General features: G+C 41.1%; 1 protein-coding gene across 1 annotated transcript in view; it reads left to right on the top strand.

Moving 5' to 3' along the window:
- The window catches only part of AGBL4 (ATP/GTP binding protein-like 4), a 1,996,071-nt gene extending 1,979,160 nt beyond the window's left edge, over nucleotides 1-16,911 (top strand). Inside the window, exons 12-13 of the mRNA XM_006879803.1 lie at nucleotides 4,079-4,175; nucleotides 16,791-16,911. Coding sequence (XP_006879865.1) covers nucleotides 4,079-4,175; nucleotides 16,791-16,911 — 218 coding nt within the window. The remainder of the gene's footprint in view (nucleotides 1-4,078; nucleotides 4,176-16,790) is intronic.
- The last annotated feature ends 1,662 nt before the right edge of the window (nucleotides 16,912-18,573 follow it).

The raw sequence follows: 18,573 nt of genomic DNA, 5'->3' as shown, positions 1-18,573 counted from the left end.
TTCTATGTTTGGGACTGACAACAGTTTAACTTTAGTCTACTTTCACCAAAGCAGCAAAGTGCATTTTAAATAAAGTAGATTTACTTTAAAAAAAAAAACAAACAAAAACAAGACAAAAAAAACCAAACAAAAAACCAAACCCACAAATAAAGAGCAAAAGCCCTACAATACTGTCAAGTCAAAACCCAGGATGGCTGGCCTTTCACTGGATTTTTGGAAGCTGTAAATCACACAATTGGCCATTCTTTCTCCCATGTCACAACTGGTACTCAAACTGCCTGCCTTTGGTTGTCAGTGCAACTCTTTATCCACTAGGCCATGAGATTTCCCTCTCCATGTTGTTGTTGTTATGTGCCACATGGACTCTGACTCATTGAGACCCTGTGTACAACAGCTCTGAGCCCTGCTGTATCCTGAGCCCACCTCGCTGTCTCTGACACACCTACCCCTCATTACTCCAGTCACTGAATCAATCCATTCCATTGAGGGTCTTTCTCTCCTATGCTGTTCCTCCACCCTCCCAAGTGTCATGTTCCTCTCCAAGTCCTGGTCCCTCCTGGCAACATGCCCAAAGTATGTCAGACAAAGCCCCAGAATCCTTGCCTCCAAGAAGCTGCCTGGTTTCACCCTCCCAGGATGAACCTGTTTGTTTTCCTAGCAGTCCATGATTCAACACTCTTCTCCAGCACCACAGCTCAAAGGGATCAGTTCTTCTTCTATCATCCTCGCCATTGTCCAGCTCTCTTTATATAGTGGCTTAATAATCTATATCTCTTATTTGAACAGTTGTGAGGATTAAATAAGTCAATCCATGTAAGTCACTTATATAGTTCAGCTCACTGCTTTTGAATCGGAGCCAACTCATAGTTGAACCACCGGTGGATTTTCAAGGTTGTAAATCACACAGGAGGAGCTTTCTTCCTCAGAGCTACTGGTGGATTCAAGCTGTAGAGAAGCGTGGCCTTTAGGTTAGCAGTGTGCCTCTCTGTGGACTAGTCCGCCAAAGCTTCCTGGATTAGTAGCTATCATTATTTATCCATTCAGCATATGTCTATTCTACATTTCTTTCCAGTAATGTATTTGGATATGTAGGTGACAAATAAGACAGATATAGTCTCTACCTTATAACATGCTTACTGGAAACCAAAACAAACTCAATGCTGTTGAATAGATTCTGACTCATGGCACTCCATTCAGTTTCTAAGACTAAATATCAACAGAAGGAGACTGTCCACCTCTCTCTTAAGAAGCAGCTGGTGAATTCTATGCACTGATCTTTTAGTCAGCAACCCAGTGTGTAATGCACAATGCCACCAAGGCTCTGAAGAGTGATTAGAAAGAAGAGAGAATTATACTACAGTTTAAGAAGTGGTCTTGTTGGTAAAGAACTGAAAAAAAGAAAAACAAAAAACAGCAACAGGAAAATCTTGAGAAGAGCCATATGACAGCATGGACAGCTATCCCTGAAGGGGCAGCTAAACTGAGGTCCAGCGTTTGTGAAGGAGGCAGTCCTATAAAGCATGTGGAGGGGAGGAGAAAAGTGCTGGGGGAATGGAATGGTAAGGGCAAAATTCTTGAGACCAAAGAAGTTCACACTGGCTGCAGTGTGAAAGGCAAGAGGTAGGAAGTGAGTAATAGTAGCTACCAAAAACTGACAATAATCAGAGATTCAACAGTGAACAGTCTTAGAAATCATCGTCAGAAATTTGAACTTTGAAGGCAAAATTGAGAGCCACTGGAAGGTTTTACTGAACTGAGTGACATGGCCAGCTGTATGTTTTAGAACAACTTCATTGATTGTTGCTGTTAGGTGCTGTAAAGTCAAGTATGACTCATAGTGACCCTCTGGTCACACTGAAGGAAATGAACTACAAGCAGATAAGTCTGCAGCAGGGATAGCCCATTGCAACAGGGACAAGAGTGTACTGACCAGTTCTAGAGCAATGGCAAGGAGGGGAGAGATGTGGACAAACTCAAGGGGTTTCTGATTTTATGGAGAAGTGTTGGTTAGAGCTTGCATGTCCAGAGCTAATGAATGAGTGAGTGTCAAGGAAGACATAAGAGGTAAGGTGGGTAAACACTTAATTCTAATAAGTGATAAGTGCTTTGAATGAAATCAGTTCAGAAGCCATGGAGGTATGGAGCAAAAATACTACCTATCTTGAGTCTTGGGAAGAGAAGAGTATCATAGTCGACTTTACTGAAGAGGTATCATCTAATTGGAGAATTGATGGGGAAAGACGGAGGAATTTTGGGAAAAGGAAATAGCATATGTGAAGGCTCAGAGATGTGAAGATATAAGATATTATATAGAAAGCAGATACTCTGTATCGTTAAAGAGATATAGTATTAATTTTTACTGAGGTGGGAATGGTCAATATGAAATTGGCTCTTTCTACTTCCCAAGTGAGTTTGTATTTCAACAAGCTATAAACCTCTCCAAGCCCAGGGTAAAATAAAAATAAGAACTGTAGCAACTACTCCACAGCCCTAAGAGCTCATTATTAGAAAAATATCACTGTTGAATAGGGACACTATTTAAGGACAGACTTTTTTCTTTTTCTATTGTTCCTGAAGCTTCTAAAGTAGATAGCTGAACTTTGGAAGGTCCTATGTAAAAAAAAAAAATCCTAAAGACATCATAAAGGTGGAGAAAAGATTGAAAATGTCAATGACTTCATTTTACTTGGATCCACAATTAATACAATCGATTCCAGAAGTTAGGAGATCAGTTGACATATCACATTGGGAAGGTCAGGGGATCTAATTACTGAGGAGCAATGATGGTAGTTTGAGGACTAAGGTGTGCCTGATTAAGACTATGATCTTTTAAATCACTGCTATGTAGCTGAGAGCTGGACAATGATAGAAGAATAATTGATGCCTTTGAACTGTGATGTTGAAGAGTACAGAATATTCCATGGACTGTCTAAAGAACAAACAGATATATCTTGGAGAAGATGCAGCCAGAGTGTGCCTTGGAGTCAAGGATAGCAAAGCTTCATCTTTCATACCTTGGGCTTGTAGCTAGGAGAGGCTGTTCTTTGGGGAAGGACATCATGCTTGGAAAGGGAAGGCAAAGGAGAGGAAGACTCTCAACCGGTTGTATTGACACAGTGGCTGCTGCAATGCGCTTGAGTGTTTCAGAAAGTATGAGGATGCTACAGGACAAGACAGGTTTCAGATCTTTTGTTCATAAATAATGTCACTATCATTCATATTCAACTTAACAGCACCTAACAAGAATAACAAAGACATCATGCTGGAAAAAGTGGAGGGTCAAAGAGAAGAAGGCATTTAACAAGATGAATTGACACAGTGACTGTAACAATGGGCTCAAACATGTCAGATCCCATGAGGATGGCACCGGGTAGGGCAAGGTTCAGATCTGTTCTTCAGAAGGTTGCTGTGAGTCATTGTTGACAGCACCTAGCAACAACACCACACAGGTATTGGTTATCTGACTTTAACCTTGTTGTTACGTGCCTTTGAACTGGAATGGATCCATAGCTGACCCTCCAGCAGATTTTCATGACATGGGAGGAGATTGCCCATCATTCTCACAAAGAGCAACTCGTGGATTTGAACCATGTGCCTTTGGTATTGAAGCACACTTTTTTACCACTAGGTCATCTTGTTGTTGCTGAGTACCATAGAGTGAGAACCAACCCAAAGCTGACCCTCCAGTGGGTTTTCAAAGGCAGTTAATCACATGGGAGGAGATTGCTCATCCCCCTATTCACCTGAAATCAGGCGAGTGAAGTCCACTAATTTTTTGGGGTTTTGGGATAAAACTATCCAAACTCACACTCAAACTTCTCCTCTTTCAGATCTTGTAACCTAGGGACAAGTAACTTCTCTGTAACTCACTCACCTTACCAGTAAAACAAGAAGAATCATAGTACTTGCCATTTGATGTTTTCTGAAAATAAAAAAATACTGTCAATTTATTTAAAAAGTTAAAACCCTGAATGGTGTTACTATTTTCATTGCTATTATTATTAGTTTTATTACTAGTCCTCTTTTCATTCTGTGTCAGTCTCTTGTCAAAGTTAATCCTTAATGCACATGCCTGCAGATATGAAGCTGGGACGTAACGTGGCGAGAACATTTTTGGATTATTATCGGCTGAATCCCTTGGTTGAGAAAGTGGCACTCCCCATGCCAAGGCTGAGGTGAGTAGCAGAGGAGGGCAAGCTGGACTTGAGTCCTGCTTAACTGTTCTGTGCACAGGGCATATTCCTCTCTCTGGCCCGCAGCTTCCTTTATGTTATCATGAAAAAGATAGTCCTGACCCTGCCTTACACTGTGGATTAGAAGAGCTCAACAACATGTTTTAAGCGTAGAGTATCCCGTGTGATCAAACAGTGAGAACTGGTCACAGTTCTGGGCCTCACATGAGAATTTACACGTGTGGAGGATTGCTGAGAAGCTGAGTTCTGTCACTGTTCTGAGATAGAATTGATATTTTTATATACATCTTCACCTAGTAGTTTATCTTCTACAATTTGTATCTTGAATAGGCTTGTCATTTCTCTGAGCTTTTAGTTTCTTCATCTGTAAAGTGGAGACAGTGACACTCACTTGAGAATTTCTGTGAGATGCTTGCTAAAGCATCTATCACAGTGCCAGGTATGCATATGTCCACCTCAGCAAAAGATATGAAGGTTCTGGACTAAGAGGAAATATCCTTAAGAAGTTCTGTTTCTAGGGCCTGATTCCCCTTCTAGTCAGGCCAACTTCTTGGTAGGCCAATGAGGATAGATTGTTATGAGGTGAATATCCCTCCTGTAAGTCAGAACCCAAAGCAGTGGGCATTCCTGTCTAACAACAGAGAGCCCACCGAGCATTTGGGCAGAGGCATTCAGGGGACTCTGAAAAGGCCAGCCCTGCCCTAGTGCTTGGCCTCATCTCCCGCCCCTCTTGTGGTTCAGCCTCCCTGAAGGACACACTGATAACCAATTCCCTACCTCCCTCAGTCCAGTCTGCCTATGGGTCTTCCCTGTGACCTGTTAATGTGCTTTGCTGCTTTAAAGCATTGAAATGCTATTATTTGCTCCCTACCCATAATATTCTTAGCACCCATAATATTATTATTTTTATTATTCATTGAATGAGAACTTCTGATCCATCCTTTAAATTTCTCACAATAGTAACTTTTGGGTAAGTGTTATATAATGAGAAAATGAAGACTCAGAAAGGTTCAGAGAAAGTCAGTGAATTTTTGACAGTGCCATGATTTGACTCCAAAACTTCATTTACTGAAGTCTAGCTAAGTTCCACTTCAAGCGAGAAGCCTTTCTCACTATAAGTATGGGTTCAAATTCTGACTCAGGTTCATGTTAGCTGTGGGATCATATGCAAATTTCTTAGCCTCTTGAGACCATACTCAACCTACACAATTAGACAATAATAATAAACTCAAAGAGAGTTTTTGACAATTGGATAAAAACTTCGTACAGTTACTGGCAACCAGAAGGTGCTGGATAAATGTTTCTCTCTCTGCTAGCTTGTGGGTTGCAGTCCTAAATTTCAACCAGCCCATTCTGGTTTGGGACAAGTTCATAACTTTTCTTGTTGGGCTCTCAGAGCCCGCATTCCATGTTACTGTGAGTCAATCACATTGTTTCTAAGCCTACATCCACAGAATCTGCTTTCTAGTATAGCACTAACTCATTCCTTATCTCAGATTTTTTACAGATCAGCTAAAGCCTTTGCACTGCCCGTACTTAATCCATAATTATGGATTAGAACTTCTTCTGAAAGATCGCACCTATTTCTTCTCCATGCCTCTGCATTGCCTCTGCCTTGCTGAGCATGCGTGCATGTATGCATTCATTCAGTCACTCATTCACTTAGGAAAAATAACTCTCTCTGCCAGGTCCCTCGGGAGGGGCTGCAGAAGTGAGGAGATGATTAAAGCATGACCTCTGCATTTGAGAAGCTCATCTCTAGTGAAAAGAGTTCAGTTGGTTCTTAGAAGTCACTCTGGATTGGTTAAAGTTCTTAAAATTGTAAAGCTTTATAAAACTCAAAAGAATTCCTGAATCTCATTTACAAGTTAATTTGGAGGATTGTCTCTTTAAGGTCCTCTGTCAGTATGAATAAAATTATCTTGATCCTTAATGACTTTTTTTCTCTCATGTTATGCTGTCAGACCAATGAAAAGATGCTGACACTCAGGGAGACTTTAACAATTATTTAATCCCCCTCCACATACTGGGTTATGTCAGGAAACTGAGATCCCCCAAGAAAAAAATGCAGGTCAGTGACAGGTGGTCACAGTCTAGGTCCCTTGACAACCAGCCTGGGTTTCACCGCATCAGTCATTGGACATTTCTTTGAAATGTAGAGGAGATGATGTGAACCTGAGCCTAAATAGTAAGGGGCTTTCTCAGTGCCCTGGTTCCAATTGTTCTTGAAACTTCTTTGTCCTGGCCTTCAGAATTCTGTCCCCCCAAAAAAAAGATCTGAAGAACTAATTCTCCATAAGCTCACAACCTTGATGATGCAAAACAAAACAACAACCAGTTTTCATGGCCTCTAGGAGTGGCATCCACTTCCTAAACAACATGCCCACGGAAACTCTATGAATTTTGATAAATGTAGATCGGTGTAGAAGGGCTTCAGCCCTTTTGTTCATAGGGTCACTATGAGTCATGCTCAACTCAGAGGCAATCAACAACAGCAACAACTCCAACTCATGGTGATCCCATGCATGCAGAGTAGACCTGCCTCAGAGAGTAGCCAAGGCTGTGACCTTGGGAAGGAGATCTCTGGTACTTTCAAGGTACATCTTGAGTAGATTTGAACTGTCAAACTTTCAGTTAGGAGTCAAGTGCTTAATTGCTTGCACCACCCAGGGACTCTTGTACTAATCATTAAATTAGTCTTAATTTCTCTCTGTTTGCACCCTCTGTCTCAAACTCTGAGCACTGCTTAGCACTAAAATGGGCAGCAAGCCTTTGAAAAGAGTTCCCCCAGATGGTAAAAGGCTCTGATTTGAGAATTTAAATATTCCTCTTTTGGGTGGTATTATTTTCCACCCAACCATCAAAAATGCACAAGTGAAAGAGCATTTCTGGCTTTAAAAGAAAATTACATGTTTTGACTCAAAATTAATCTTTGTTTTCTCCCATCTCTCTGGATAATTACAATATGTCAGTTTCCACCGCATGCTGGCAGAAGCCTGTCAGCATTCCTGGGTACTGGGCTGCCCTTTAGGGAGGGTCCCTGCATAAGGACAACAATGTAGACAAGAGAGCTCAGGCTAGAAGATAAGGCCTTGGTGGTCAAACCTCTGACAGACCCAACTTTATTTGGACCACAATGACACAGTTTCAAGGGCCAAAAGCCAAAAAGAAAAATCCAATCAAAAGGGATGAAAATGAGACAGAAACAATTAGCAGGCCAGGTGAGCTTCTATGAGGAAATAGAGCATGAGTGTATACAGAGTACTGACCTCTGGTGTGAGGCAGACTCAAAGTCAGAGGGTGAGAGGGCAAGGGGCTGGGAAGGCTTCGAGAGCTGGCTCAATGGTGAGGTCACGATCGGGATCATCAGCTATTTAAAACATGTGTACTGGAGCCCACAATGTGCCAGGCTCTATGCCAAGGGCTAGAGGGACAGAGAGGTCTTGTTCATCAAAGGCCCAACTAATGGAGGGAAATAGTATGTACACATGCATAGATAATATAAAATGCAGTACACTATATGATAAGTGCTCAATTATGTATCAGATTATTCCTTACCTCAAAAACTTTCCATGGCTCCCCATTGCCTTCAGGGTAATTCTGCAACTTCTGTGCTTATTATTCAAGAATATAGCTTATATGTTTTTAAATTTAGTTTATCATCTCCTATCATGCATTGCACTAGAGGGATGAGAAGTAAAAACAAAGGGAAGAGATGCCCATGCAAAAGAGATGAACAGAAGATTTCAAAGGGCACCTCAAGAAAGCAAAGCAGACTATTATTATGGAATGTTCAGAGAGTTGGAGTTGGAGAATTAAAAGGGAAGAATTGACTCAGCATTTCTAAAGTGAAAATAACTGGAAAACAAATCCGTGCCACAAGTGTCATTACTGACAGACACTATGGGCCAAATATTGATTGCTCCAGACAGCATCAAAATAAGATGGGAAGAATACTGAGAATCACTGTATCAAAAAGGATTGATTGACACTGATAAAGTTCAAGAAATGCCATGTGAGCAATAGCTGAAAGTAAAGAGGAATTTCAAGCTGCACTGAAGACATTGGAAAAAATAAGGCCACAGTAATTGATGGGATACATGTTGTAATTGACATGTTTCAGCTAACAGATGCAGCCTTGGATGCACTTACTAGTCTATACTAGGCAATTTAGAGGGCAGCTGCTTGTCTGACTCATTGGAAGAAATCCATATTTGTTTCCATTCCCAAGAAAGGTGATCCAATACAATGATCAACCACTTATATGCAAGTTCAAAGTAAAGCTAAAGAAGGTTAAATCAAATCCATAGGAACAAAAATTTGACCTTCAGTATTGTTGTTGTTGTTGTTGTTGTTATGTGCCATCGAGTCGCTTGTGACTCATAGCGACCCTATGTACAGCATCCCTAAACTCTGCTCTGTCCTGTGCCAATCTCACCGTCTCCGACACCCATCCCGATTACCCCAGTCACTGAATCAATCCACCTCATAGGGGGCCTTCCCCTTCTGTGCTGTCCCTCCACCCTACCAAGCATGATGTCCCTCTCCAAGGGCCTGTCCCTCCTTACAACATGTCCAGAGTATGTTAGATGGAGCCTTAGAATCCTTGTCTCCAAGGAGCAGCCCGGTTTGACCCTTTCCAGGATGAATCTGTTTGTTTTCCTAGCAGTCGATGGTACCCTCAATATTCTTCTCCAGACTTGAGTATATCCTACCTGAATTTAAAAATCTTCACAGGAACACTAATGAATAAAGATCAGATGAGCTGTGAGAGGATATCAAGAAAATCATCCACAAAGAATGCAAAAGACCATTACAAAGACGGAGGAGGAAGAAAAGATCGAGATGGATGTCAAAAGAGACTATAATATTGTACTTCTTGGAGCACCAAGAAGCCAAAAGGAAGGGAAGAAAGCAGGAAGTTAAAGAGCTTAACAGAAGATTTCAAAGGGAAGCTCTGGAAGACAAACCAAAGTATTATAATGCACTGTGCAAAAAGCTGGAGTTAGGAAATCAAAAGGGTTGAACTTGCTCGGTGTTTCTTAAGCTGAAAGAATTATAGAACGAATTCAAGCCTCAAGGTACAATGCTTAAGGATATTATGGACAGAATATTGAATGATTTAGGAAGCATTAAAAGAAGATGGGAGGAGTATACAGTCAGTGTACCAGAAACCATTGACTAACACAGAAAATTTTTAATCCAAATAATTTTTTTTAATGCTGCTGTACTTCCAAAGTTCGTATACAATGTTTTTCACACCAGATCTTTCACATTTCCTTTGCCGGACCAAATTATGCAACCCTATGATTAAACACACACACATACCCCCATTCTCACATCTCTGCTCCTACCCTTCCCCCTTGGATTCTCATACACATTCTACAATAATGGTCCTATACAGTATTTGTCCTTATGGGACTAAGTTAGTTCACTTGGCATAATACTCTCAAGTCCCTCCTAAAATACGTAGTGATTTACAAACTCATTACTCCTGTGTGCTGTGTGCAGTGTTCTATCCTGTGAATGTACCATAGTTTCTCAATCAACTTGATTGTAGTTGGACATTTAGGATGTTCTCATATTCTTGCGATGGTAAATAACGCTGCTATGAACATTGGTATACAAGTCCCTGTTTGTGCCTCAGTTTTCATTTTCTTGGTGTACATTCCAAAGAGTGGAATAGCTGAGCCGTGTGGAATTTCTATGTTCAACTTTTTGAGGAAATGCCAAATTGTCTTCCAGAGTGGTTATACTATTTTAACAATCCTACCAACAGTGTATAAAAGTTCCTATCTCACCACATCCTCTCCAACATTTATTACTTGCTGTCTCATTAAACTTTGCCACCTCTATAACACACAAAAATTTAATGAATCTACTTATGTTGTACATAGGGTCACTAAGAATCACAGACAACTCGACAATGTATAACAACAACGGCATATGATCAAGATGTAATGGTGATGAAAGAGGAAGATCAGATTGCTCTGAAAGAACTGGCAAAAAATCAAGTTCCCAGTAATTGACGGCATACCAAATGACGTAGGTCAGCAAAGAGATGCTTCCCTGGAGGCGCGTAGCAGGCTGTGCCAAGAAATCTGGAGGACAACTCTCTGGCCAAATGACGGGGAAGAGAACCATATTTATTCTCCTTCAAAAAAAAAAAAGTGACCTGATAGAGTGTGAAAATTATCAAACAATATCACTAATATCACATGCAAGCAAAATCTTGCTGAAGATTATCCAAAACTGACTGGAACAGTATATCAACAGAAAACCATCAGAAACATAAAATGGGTTAGTAGAGGCTGTGGCACTAGAAACATTGCCAATGTCAGATGGATCTTGGCCAAATGTCAAGAGAACCAGAAGAATGTCTATCTGTGTTTCATTGACTATTCAAAGGCGTTTCACTGTGTGGATCACAACAAATTATGGCTGACTTTGAGAAGAATGGGAGTCCCAGAACACTTGATTGTGCTTACACAAAACCTATAATCAGACCAGGAAGCAGTGCTCAGAACAGAACAGGAAAACACTGTATGGCTCAAAATCAAGAAAGTTATGTTTCCAGGGATGCATCCTGTCTTCTTACTTTTTCAATCTGTATGCAGAACAGATCATTCATGAGGCTGGGCTCTATGAGAAGTAGTATGGCATTTGGAATAGAGGAAGACATCAACAATCTTCAGTATGCAGATGACAAAGCCTTACTTACAGAGACTGAGAAGGACCTAAATGCTTGCTACAGAAAGTCAAAGACTATAGTCTTCAATGTGGATTGAAGCTCAATATCAAGAAGACAAAGATTCTCACCACTGGGCCAATTGGCAGCACCATGATATATGGAGAAGAGAGGTTGTTAACAATTTCAGCTTGCTAGGCTCTCCTCTTGGCACCAGCAGACAGGAAATTAAAAAATGAATTGCTCTGTGAAAATCTGCTGTCAAGGACTCCTCCAAAGTGCTAAAGAGTAATGATGTCAGTCTAGGGACTAAAGTTTGCCAGGTCCAGGCCATGATCTTTGCAATTATTTGCTATGCATCAGAGAGCTGGACAAATCCAAGGATAATAAAAGAAGAAATGGTATCTTTAAGTTATGGTGCTGGTGAAAAGTATTGAACACACCACGGACTGCCAAGAGAACAAACAGGTCTGTATTGGAAAGGGTGAAACCAAGTTTCTCCTTGCAGGCAAGGATATTTAATCTCATCGTCTCATACACTTTAGGCATGTGGCCATAATGGACCAGTCCTTGGAGAGGGACATCATCCTTGGAAGGGTGAAGAGACAGCACAGGAAAGAAAGACCCCGGGTGAGATAGATTGACATAATAACTGGGGTAATGGAGGTAGGTGTCGGTGAGACTGGCTCAGGATAGAGTTCAAAGCTATTGTACATAGGGTCACTATGAGTCACAGGCAATAACAACACTAATATCACATGTAAGCAAAATATTGCTGAAATCATCCAAAAATGGCTGAAACAGTACATACACAGAGAAATGCCAGAGGTTCAAGCAGGTTTTAGAAGAGGACATGGCACAAGGGATACCATTGCTGATGGCAGGTAGATCCTGGGTGAATATTAAGAATGTTAGAAGAATGTACATTTGTGTTTTTTTGACTATGCAAAGGCATTTGACTGTGTGGATCATAACAAACTATGACTTCAGTAGGGGAAAGAATGGGAATTCCAGAACACTTAACTGTGCTCATAGAAAACTTCTACTTAGACTAAGAAGCTGTTTCCAAATTGTTGTTGTTGTTGTTGTTGTTATGTGCCGTCGAGTTGTTTGCGACTCATAGCGACCCTATGCACAACAGCCCTAAACCCTGCTCTGTCCTGCGCCAACTGCACTGCCTCTGACACACCCATCCCGATTACCCCAGTCACTGAATCAATCCATCTCATAGAGGGTCTTCCCCTCCTGCGCTGTCCCTCCACCCTCCCAAGCATGATGTCCCTCTCCAAGGACCCGTCCCTCCTGGCAACATGTCCAAAGTATGTCAGACGAAGCCCCAGAATCCTTGCCTCCAAGGAGTAGCTTGGTTTAACCCTCTCCAAGATGAATCTGTTTGTTTTCCTGGCAGTCCATGGTACATTCAATACTCTTCTCCAGCACCACAGCTCAAAGGCATCAACTCTCCTTCTGTCCTCTATAGTCATTGTCCAACTCTCTGATGCATAACAAGCGATTGCAAAAACCATGGCCTGTATCAGGCGCACCTTAGTCTCCAGAGAGACACGGTTGCTCTTGAATACTTTAGAGAGATCCCTAACAGCAGACTTTCCCATCGCGATACGCTTTTTGATTTCCTGACTGCTGGTGCCAAGAGTGTTGACTGTGGAGCTGAGCAAACTGAAGCTGTGAACAATCTCAATCTCTTCGCCATCCATCCTGACGCTGCCAATTGGTCCAGTGGTGAGAATCTTTGTCTTCTTGACATTGAGCCTCAGTCCATACTGAAGCCTGCAGTCCTTGACCCTTCGCAGCAAGTGCATGAGGTCCTCCTCAGTTTCAGCAAGCAGGGTTGTGTCATCTGCATAACGGAGATTGTTAATAGATCTTCCACCAATCCTGATGGCACAATTCTCCTCATTGAGCCTAGCCTCTTGGATAATCTGCTCTGCATACATGTTGAAAAGGTATGGAGACAGGATGCATCCCTGGCATACACCCTTCCCAATTTTGAACCATGCAGTGTTACCCTGCTCTGTTCTGACTACTGCTTCTTGGTCCAAGTATAGGTTTCGCATTAGCACAATTAAATGTTTTGAGATTCCCATTCTTCTCAGAGTCAGCCACAATTTGTTATGATCCACACAGTCAAATGCCTTTGCATAATCAGTGAAACACAGATCGACATTCTTCTGGTATTCTCTGCTTTCAGCTAAGATCCATCTAACATCAGCAACAATATCTCTAGTACCACGACCCCTTCTAAACCCAGCCTGGACTTTTAGCAATTCTCTGCTGATGTGCTGTTCTAATCGTTTTCGGATAATCTTCAGTAGAATCTTGCTTGAATGTGAAATCAATGACACTGTTCTGTAGTTTTCACACTCAGTTGGGTCACCTTTCTTTGGAATGGGAACAAATATAGCTCTCTTCCATGTTTTAAAATGAGGAAACGTACGTATCATGGGTTGTATCCTTTCTCCATAGCTATTAATTCTGTATAGTGAGTGATCATTTGAAAAGCTAGACTCTATGAAAAAGAACGTGGGATCAGGATCAGAGGAAGATTCATCAACAAACTGCATTATGCAGATGACACAAACCTTGCTTGCTGAAATTGAGGAGGTCTTGAAACACTTGCTACAGAAGATTAAAGACTACAGCCTTCAATATGGATTGCATCTCAACATCAAGATGACAAAAATCCTCACCACTGGGCCAATAAGTAACATCATGATAGAAAGGCAATAACCTCTTTTTACTTGGATCCACAATCTCTAGGTACCAGCCATCAGGTGACCAGGAGTCTTATTGCACTGGGCAAATCTGCTATCAGGAACCTCTCCAAAATACTGAGGAATGGTGATTTTGGTTTGAAGACTAAAGTGTGTCTGTTTCAGTCACTTGCTATGCAGCTGAAAGCTGAACAATGAATAAGGATGACAGAGATTAATTGATACCTTTAAATTGTGGTGTTAGAGAAGAGTAGTGACCATTCCATGGACTGTGAAAAGAACACATAGGCCTTGGAAAATGTGCAGCCAGAATCCTCCTTGGAAGCAAGGATGGCAAAACTTTGTCTCATTACTTTGATCATGTTACTGAAAGAGGCAATTCCTTGGAAAGAACATCATGCTTGGAAATGTGAATGGTTAATGAAAGAGAGGAAGACTCTAGATGGGATGTATTGACATACTGACTGTTCCCGTGGACTCAAGTGTATCAGAGATGATGAGGATGGCACAAGATAGGACATGGTTCAGATATGTTGTTCTCATAGGGTCTCTAAGAGCCATACTTGACTCTAGCACCTAACAACAACAACCACCATACATCCTTCTTTGTGTGACCACCTCCACCCTCACCCAGTCCTACCATATCCTGCCTTATGCTCCACTTGAACAAGGTCCCTCCTTTTATCCTTCCATGTCTTTGTTTATCCTTTTCATTCTTTCTGGAAAATGCTCCCTTTTTGCTTCTTGCAATATCACAAGCTCTGGTTTACCATTCCCCTTCTCTAACCAAAATAGAAATCTATTTCTCTTTGCTGATTTTCTAACTGCAATTAATATATACCTTTGATGTGCCATGCTCTAGGATGTATTGTCATGATTTCTTTACATGCCTGGTTTCTCCATTAACCAGGGTGATCCTTGAGAAGCTGTGCAATACTTCTATGTCTTTTGTGCATTTCATGGGGGATAGCACAGAGAAAGCTCTGGTGGCCTATTGGTAAGGAGTTGTGCTGCCAACCTGAAGGCACATGGTTCTAATCCATCAGCTGCTCTACAGGAAAAAGTTATCAATCTCCTCCCATAGGATTTATAGTCTCTCAAAACCCACTGGAGGATGAGCTGTGATTTGGTTCCTACTCTGAGGCACACAACAACACAGCCGCACAGAGGAGATGTTAAATAAACCCAGAATGTAAATTAATTATATAATATAGAACTCATGTAGCCTATATAAGGCATCAACTTCAACCTTTTCAAATAATAGAAAAGAAATTTTGACCCAATGAGAAACCATTTTCCTGTATATATCTGATAGGTGTTTGGTAGTAGGTGGAAGCATCTCAGACTTAAGGGGGAAAGTAAGGTTTGAACCGGGCTTTAAGTAGCATGGAGAAAAAGCTGGATAAAATAGAACATGGAGAAAGTTATTGTGTGTTGAGGATAAGATAGACAAATGCAAGAATTAGGACCTAAAATGACATGTTCTGAGTCAAACAAAACCAAGATGTTTAAAGCAAAGGTAACGAGAAGACTCAAAGTTCTTTTCTAGGCTTTATTTCTCTTAACCATTTCACTGAAGTATTTATGTGTTTGGCACAGGAACTACAGAGAAAAAGCAAGTACTTCAGATTCAGTTTCATAATGAGAACAGATGGGCAAAAAAAGTACCTAGAAAATTCTGTGCTTAGGGGTGAAACACATGTTTCCTTCTCCACATTTTAGAGATTAAGAAACAAAGGCTCAACAGGAAAGGGGTTTGTTCAAGATCTCATTGACAGTAAATGACATTCCAGGTGTGTGCTCTGGGCTGTTCATGAGTGTTGAAATCTAGACAAAGCTCACGCCTGCTCAAGTGAGCATGAACAGTCAATGAGAATGCTAAGTCAGCCAGGAGGGCTTTCTTGTGGGGTGATATGTTAGGGTAAAATGTCTTTTGTTTGCCACATCATCGTTATCTTACTCGTAAGTCCTTAACAGTAAAGGAGAATGAATAGCAAAAGGTCAATTCATAATGGGTCACAGAAGTCAGTTCTTCAACTCTAATACAACTCAACCTAAGAAGTTCTCACACTTAAAGCTGTTGCTACTTTGTGCCATATTCTATCATTGTTTATTACCTGTGTGTTTCTTTTGTTGAGTTATCACTTCCAAACTGTAAGCAATCTGATGCTAGTATCAAGGTCTGATTCATCTTTGTAACCTTAAGAGCCATCTGACTGTGCCTAGCACCTTTGTAACCTTCAGCGCCATCAGACTGTACCCAGCAGACAGGAGAGAAGGGAAGGTATTAGGTGGGGGTTGCTCATGTTCTTCAACCTCACAAGATAGTGAAGCTTTAGCCTCATTTACAAATGACACTCAAAGAAGGAAAGTAACTCTGCCAATGTTACAACTGTAGTATGCAGCAGATCTGGGAATTTACTTAAATTATGACTCCAAAGCCCACTCTTTCTACTGCAAATAAATCTTAGTCCAATGTATGGCACATTGATTTATCAGTCAATAATATTACAAATATTTGAATATTTCTTTGGCACAGAGCCTCAAACAATGGAAAAGAGAAAGATAAATAAACTATCTTGTCCTTGTTCACAATGAGCTCAAAATATAATATGAAAACAGAACAGAGAAGTACATATTACTGCACCAAGAAATTGCATGGACTGGGATTTTGGGATATGAAGGTGAACTATAGACATTTATGTTCTCTACAATCCCCAAGCTTGTAAGGGAGATCGACCCACCAGCAAATGCTAATAATTTGGCTAGGTTGGAAAACTAAAGGGGACTCTAGAACTCATCATGGTTATCAAAGGAATGACGTTCTAGGCATTCCTATGCTTTGTGTTCATCTTCTCTCCACTGTGACCTTGGTTGAATGAGTTGGACTCAGGATGGAAAGACAAGAGTTGGAGCTATAGGAAAAAGGAGTTTTCTCTACAACTAGAATGACAGAATATGTCCATTTATTCATCTTGTAGACATTTTTGATTCCTGCTTTGACTCAGGCCCAGTGCTGGGTTCTGGGAACAAAATCAAAAGGAAGATAAGACTACTGCTCTGAGGAAGTCACAGTCCAGTTGGGGAGATAAATGTGCACACAAAATGATTGTGGCATAGTGTATACATGTGCTACCCTTCTTTTTTCTCTCTCTCTGCTTATCTTCTCCTTTGCAGGAAAGAAAAACCCCCTCCGTACAAGCACTCACTCCTGAGGGGCCCGACCAGCAGCAGCCCCAGTGACAAAGGGGACAAGAAGAGCTCAGTGAACCACCAAGACCTTTCAAACTCTTTTTAAAGAGATGGAGTCCGGGGAGGTCTTGTGGGCACAGGAGCATGTATTTTCTGCTAGGACATGAAATTAATCACCCTTTTCTAGTTTCCCAGATAAGGATTTGTGGGATGATAAATAGGCGAGTGAAGAGGGAAAAGAAATGAGAAATTTCATCATTGATTTTTCCCTTTCGCCAATGGAAAATCAATCGTGCAACTTCAGCTCAAGTCTCAGGAACAAAATAGGAGACCCAAACCAGGAGAGTACAGATGCTATCTCCCACAACACAGAGTTCGTCTCAGAAAGAGTAAGACTCACAGATCTCTTTCCACTTTTATGTTGCATAGTTACTGTAGATGGCTACCTTTTAAAACAGCCTCCTTTAAAGTGCTCATATTTCTAGATACAAAAGAAAAGAAATGATATGCACAACCCAAATACAAATGCATTGTTGGGAACAACGGGACAGAATTTTTAAAATCAGGAGAGTCTCAGATATATGGTTACTGGATCTATAATCTGCTGCTTCCTGGCTCCAAATCTCATCATACAATTTCATTTTTTGATAACCATTTACTAATTACTTGGATAATTTAGTTATCGCCTTTTAAGTTATTATGGTTTAATTGTAACTTTAGCTCCAAACTTTAAAAGGGTTGTTGCTTATTTCAAAAGGTCCATCATATTTAAGTTCTCTGGTATGCCCAAGGGCAAAAACTTTTCCATTTAAGATGTAGGCATTGATAATCTACAATGCAAGAAGAAAAATGGTCCGTTTGAGGGAAGGGTGACTATCAGGTAAGAAGGATGTACAAGACAGATGGATTGTAAGGCAGGTAGGAATGATGAAATGGAACAACAGCAGCAACTTTCAAGGTGGCACAAGCTACTTTTTTTTTCCTGAAGAGTAAAGTGCCTTTGCATGATGAATGGGTCCAAGGGAGTCTGCTGCTCCCTTCCTTTCTATAGAATCAGCAGGCTGAGTCACCATGACAGCCTGCTAATTAAAATGACCTCCCGGAAATGAGGATTAGGAAGCCGGGAGAGGAACAGAGGCTCAAGGGAGATGAGGCCTCTAGCACAAAGCTGCAGTTAAACATTCTTTTAGTTTAGGTTGGAAACGTTTGAAGTTTGTTGCAAAAAATTGAGAGCAAAGCTGTTCACTTTTTGTATGTCGGTTTTCAGAAATGATAACAAAGAACTGTGTGTTAGCTGGCTACAAATGGCATGTTGTATATACAGCTTCTCCCCTGGGTTTTTGGTGCCCCAATAAAATTGTTTGTGCAGCTGTTCTGTTCCTCTGGGTATTATTGGAACTGCTCCTTCTAGGTCTCCCACTCCCTCGAGGAACCAAACAGCCAACCCAAATGTGACATAAACCACACTTCCATGACAGAGACTTTGTCAAGACGAAGAAGAATGGTTAAAACTTAACTCTCCAGCAGTTCCTGTGGCTAAGTCCTAGAAAGGTCAGTTGATTGCAGCTGGTTCAATATGAACCAACAGTGTGGCAGGCTTCTCAGAAATGACAGCATCATTTCAGACAATATGAGTACAGGCAGGTTGCCTATCTGTCTTTTCACTGGTCAAACCATGTCCATAAATCTGTGACTACATTAGGGCCCACATTCTGAAACTAGAATTCACTGATTGTATCATAGATCTCATAGGCAGCAGGCAGCTTCA

Source organism: Elephantulus edwardii, unplaced genomic scaffold (assembly GCF_000299155.1).
Source record: "Elephantulus edwardii isolate Elephantulus edwardi_28Jun2011 unplaced genomic scaffold, EleEdw1.0 scaffold00005, whole genome shotgun sequence".
In the NCBI taxonomy this organism is placed as follows: domain Eukaryota; kingdom Metazoa; phylum Chordata; class Mammalia; order Macroscelidea; family Macroscelididae; genus Elephantulus; species Elephantulus edwardii.
Note: the sequence above shows the minus strand (reverse complement) of the source record. Positions and strands in the feature narration are given on the sequence as shown.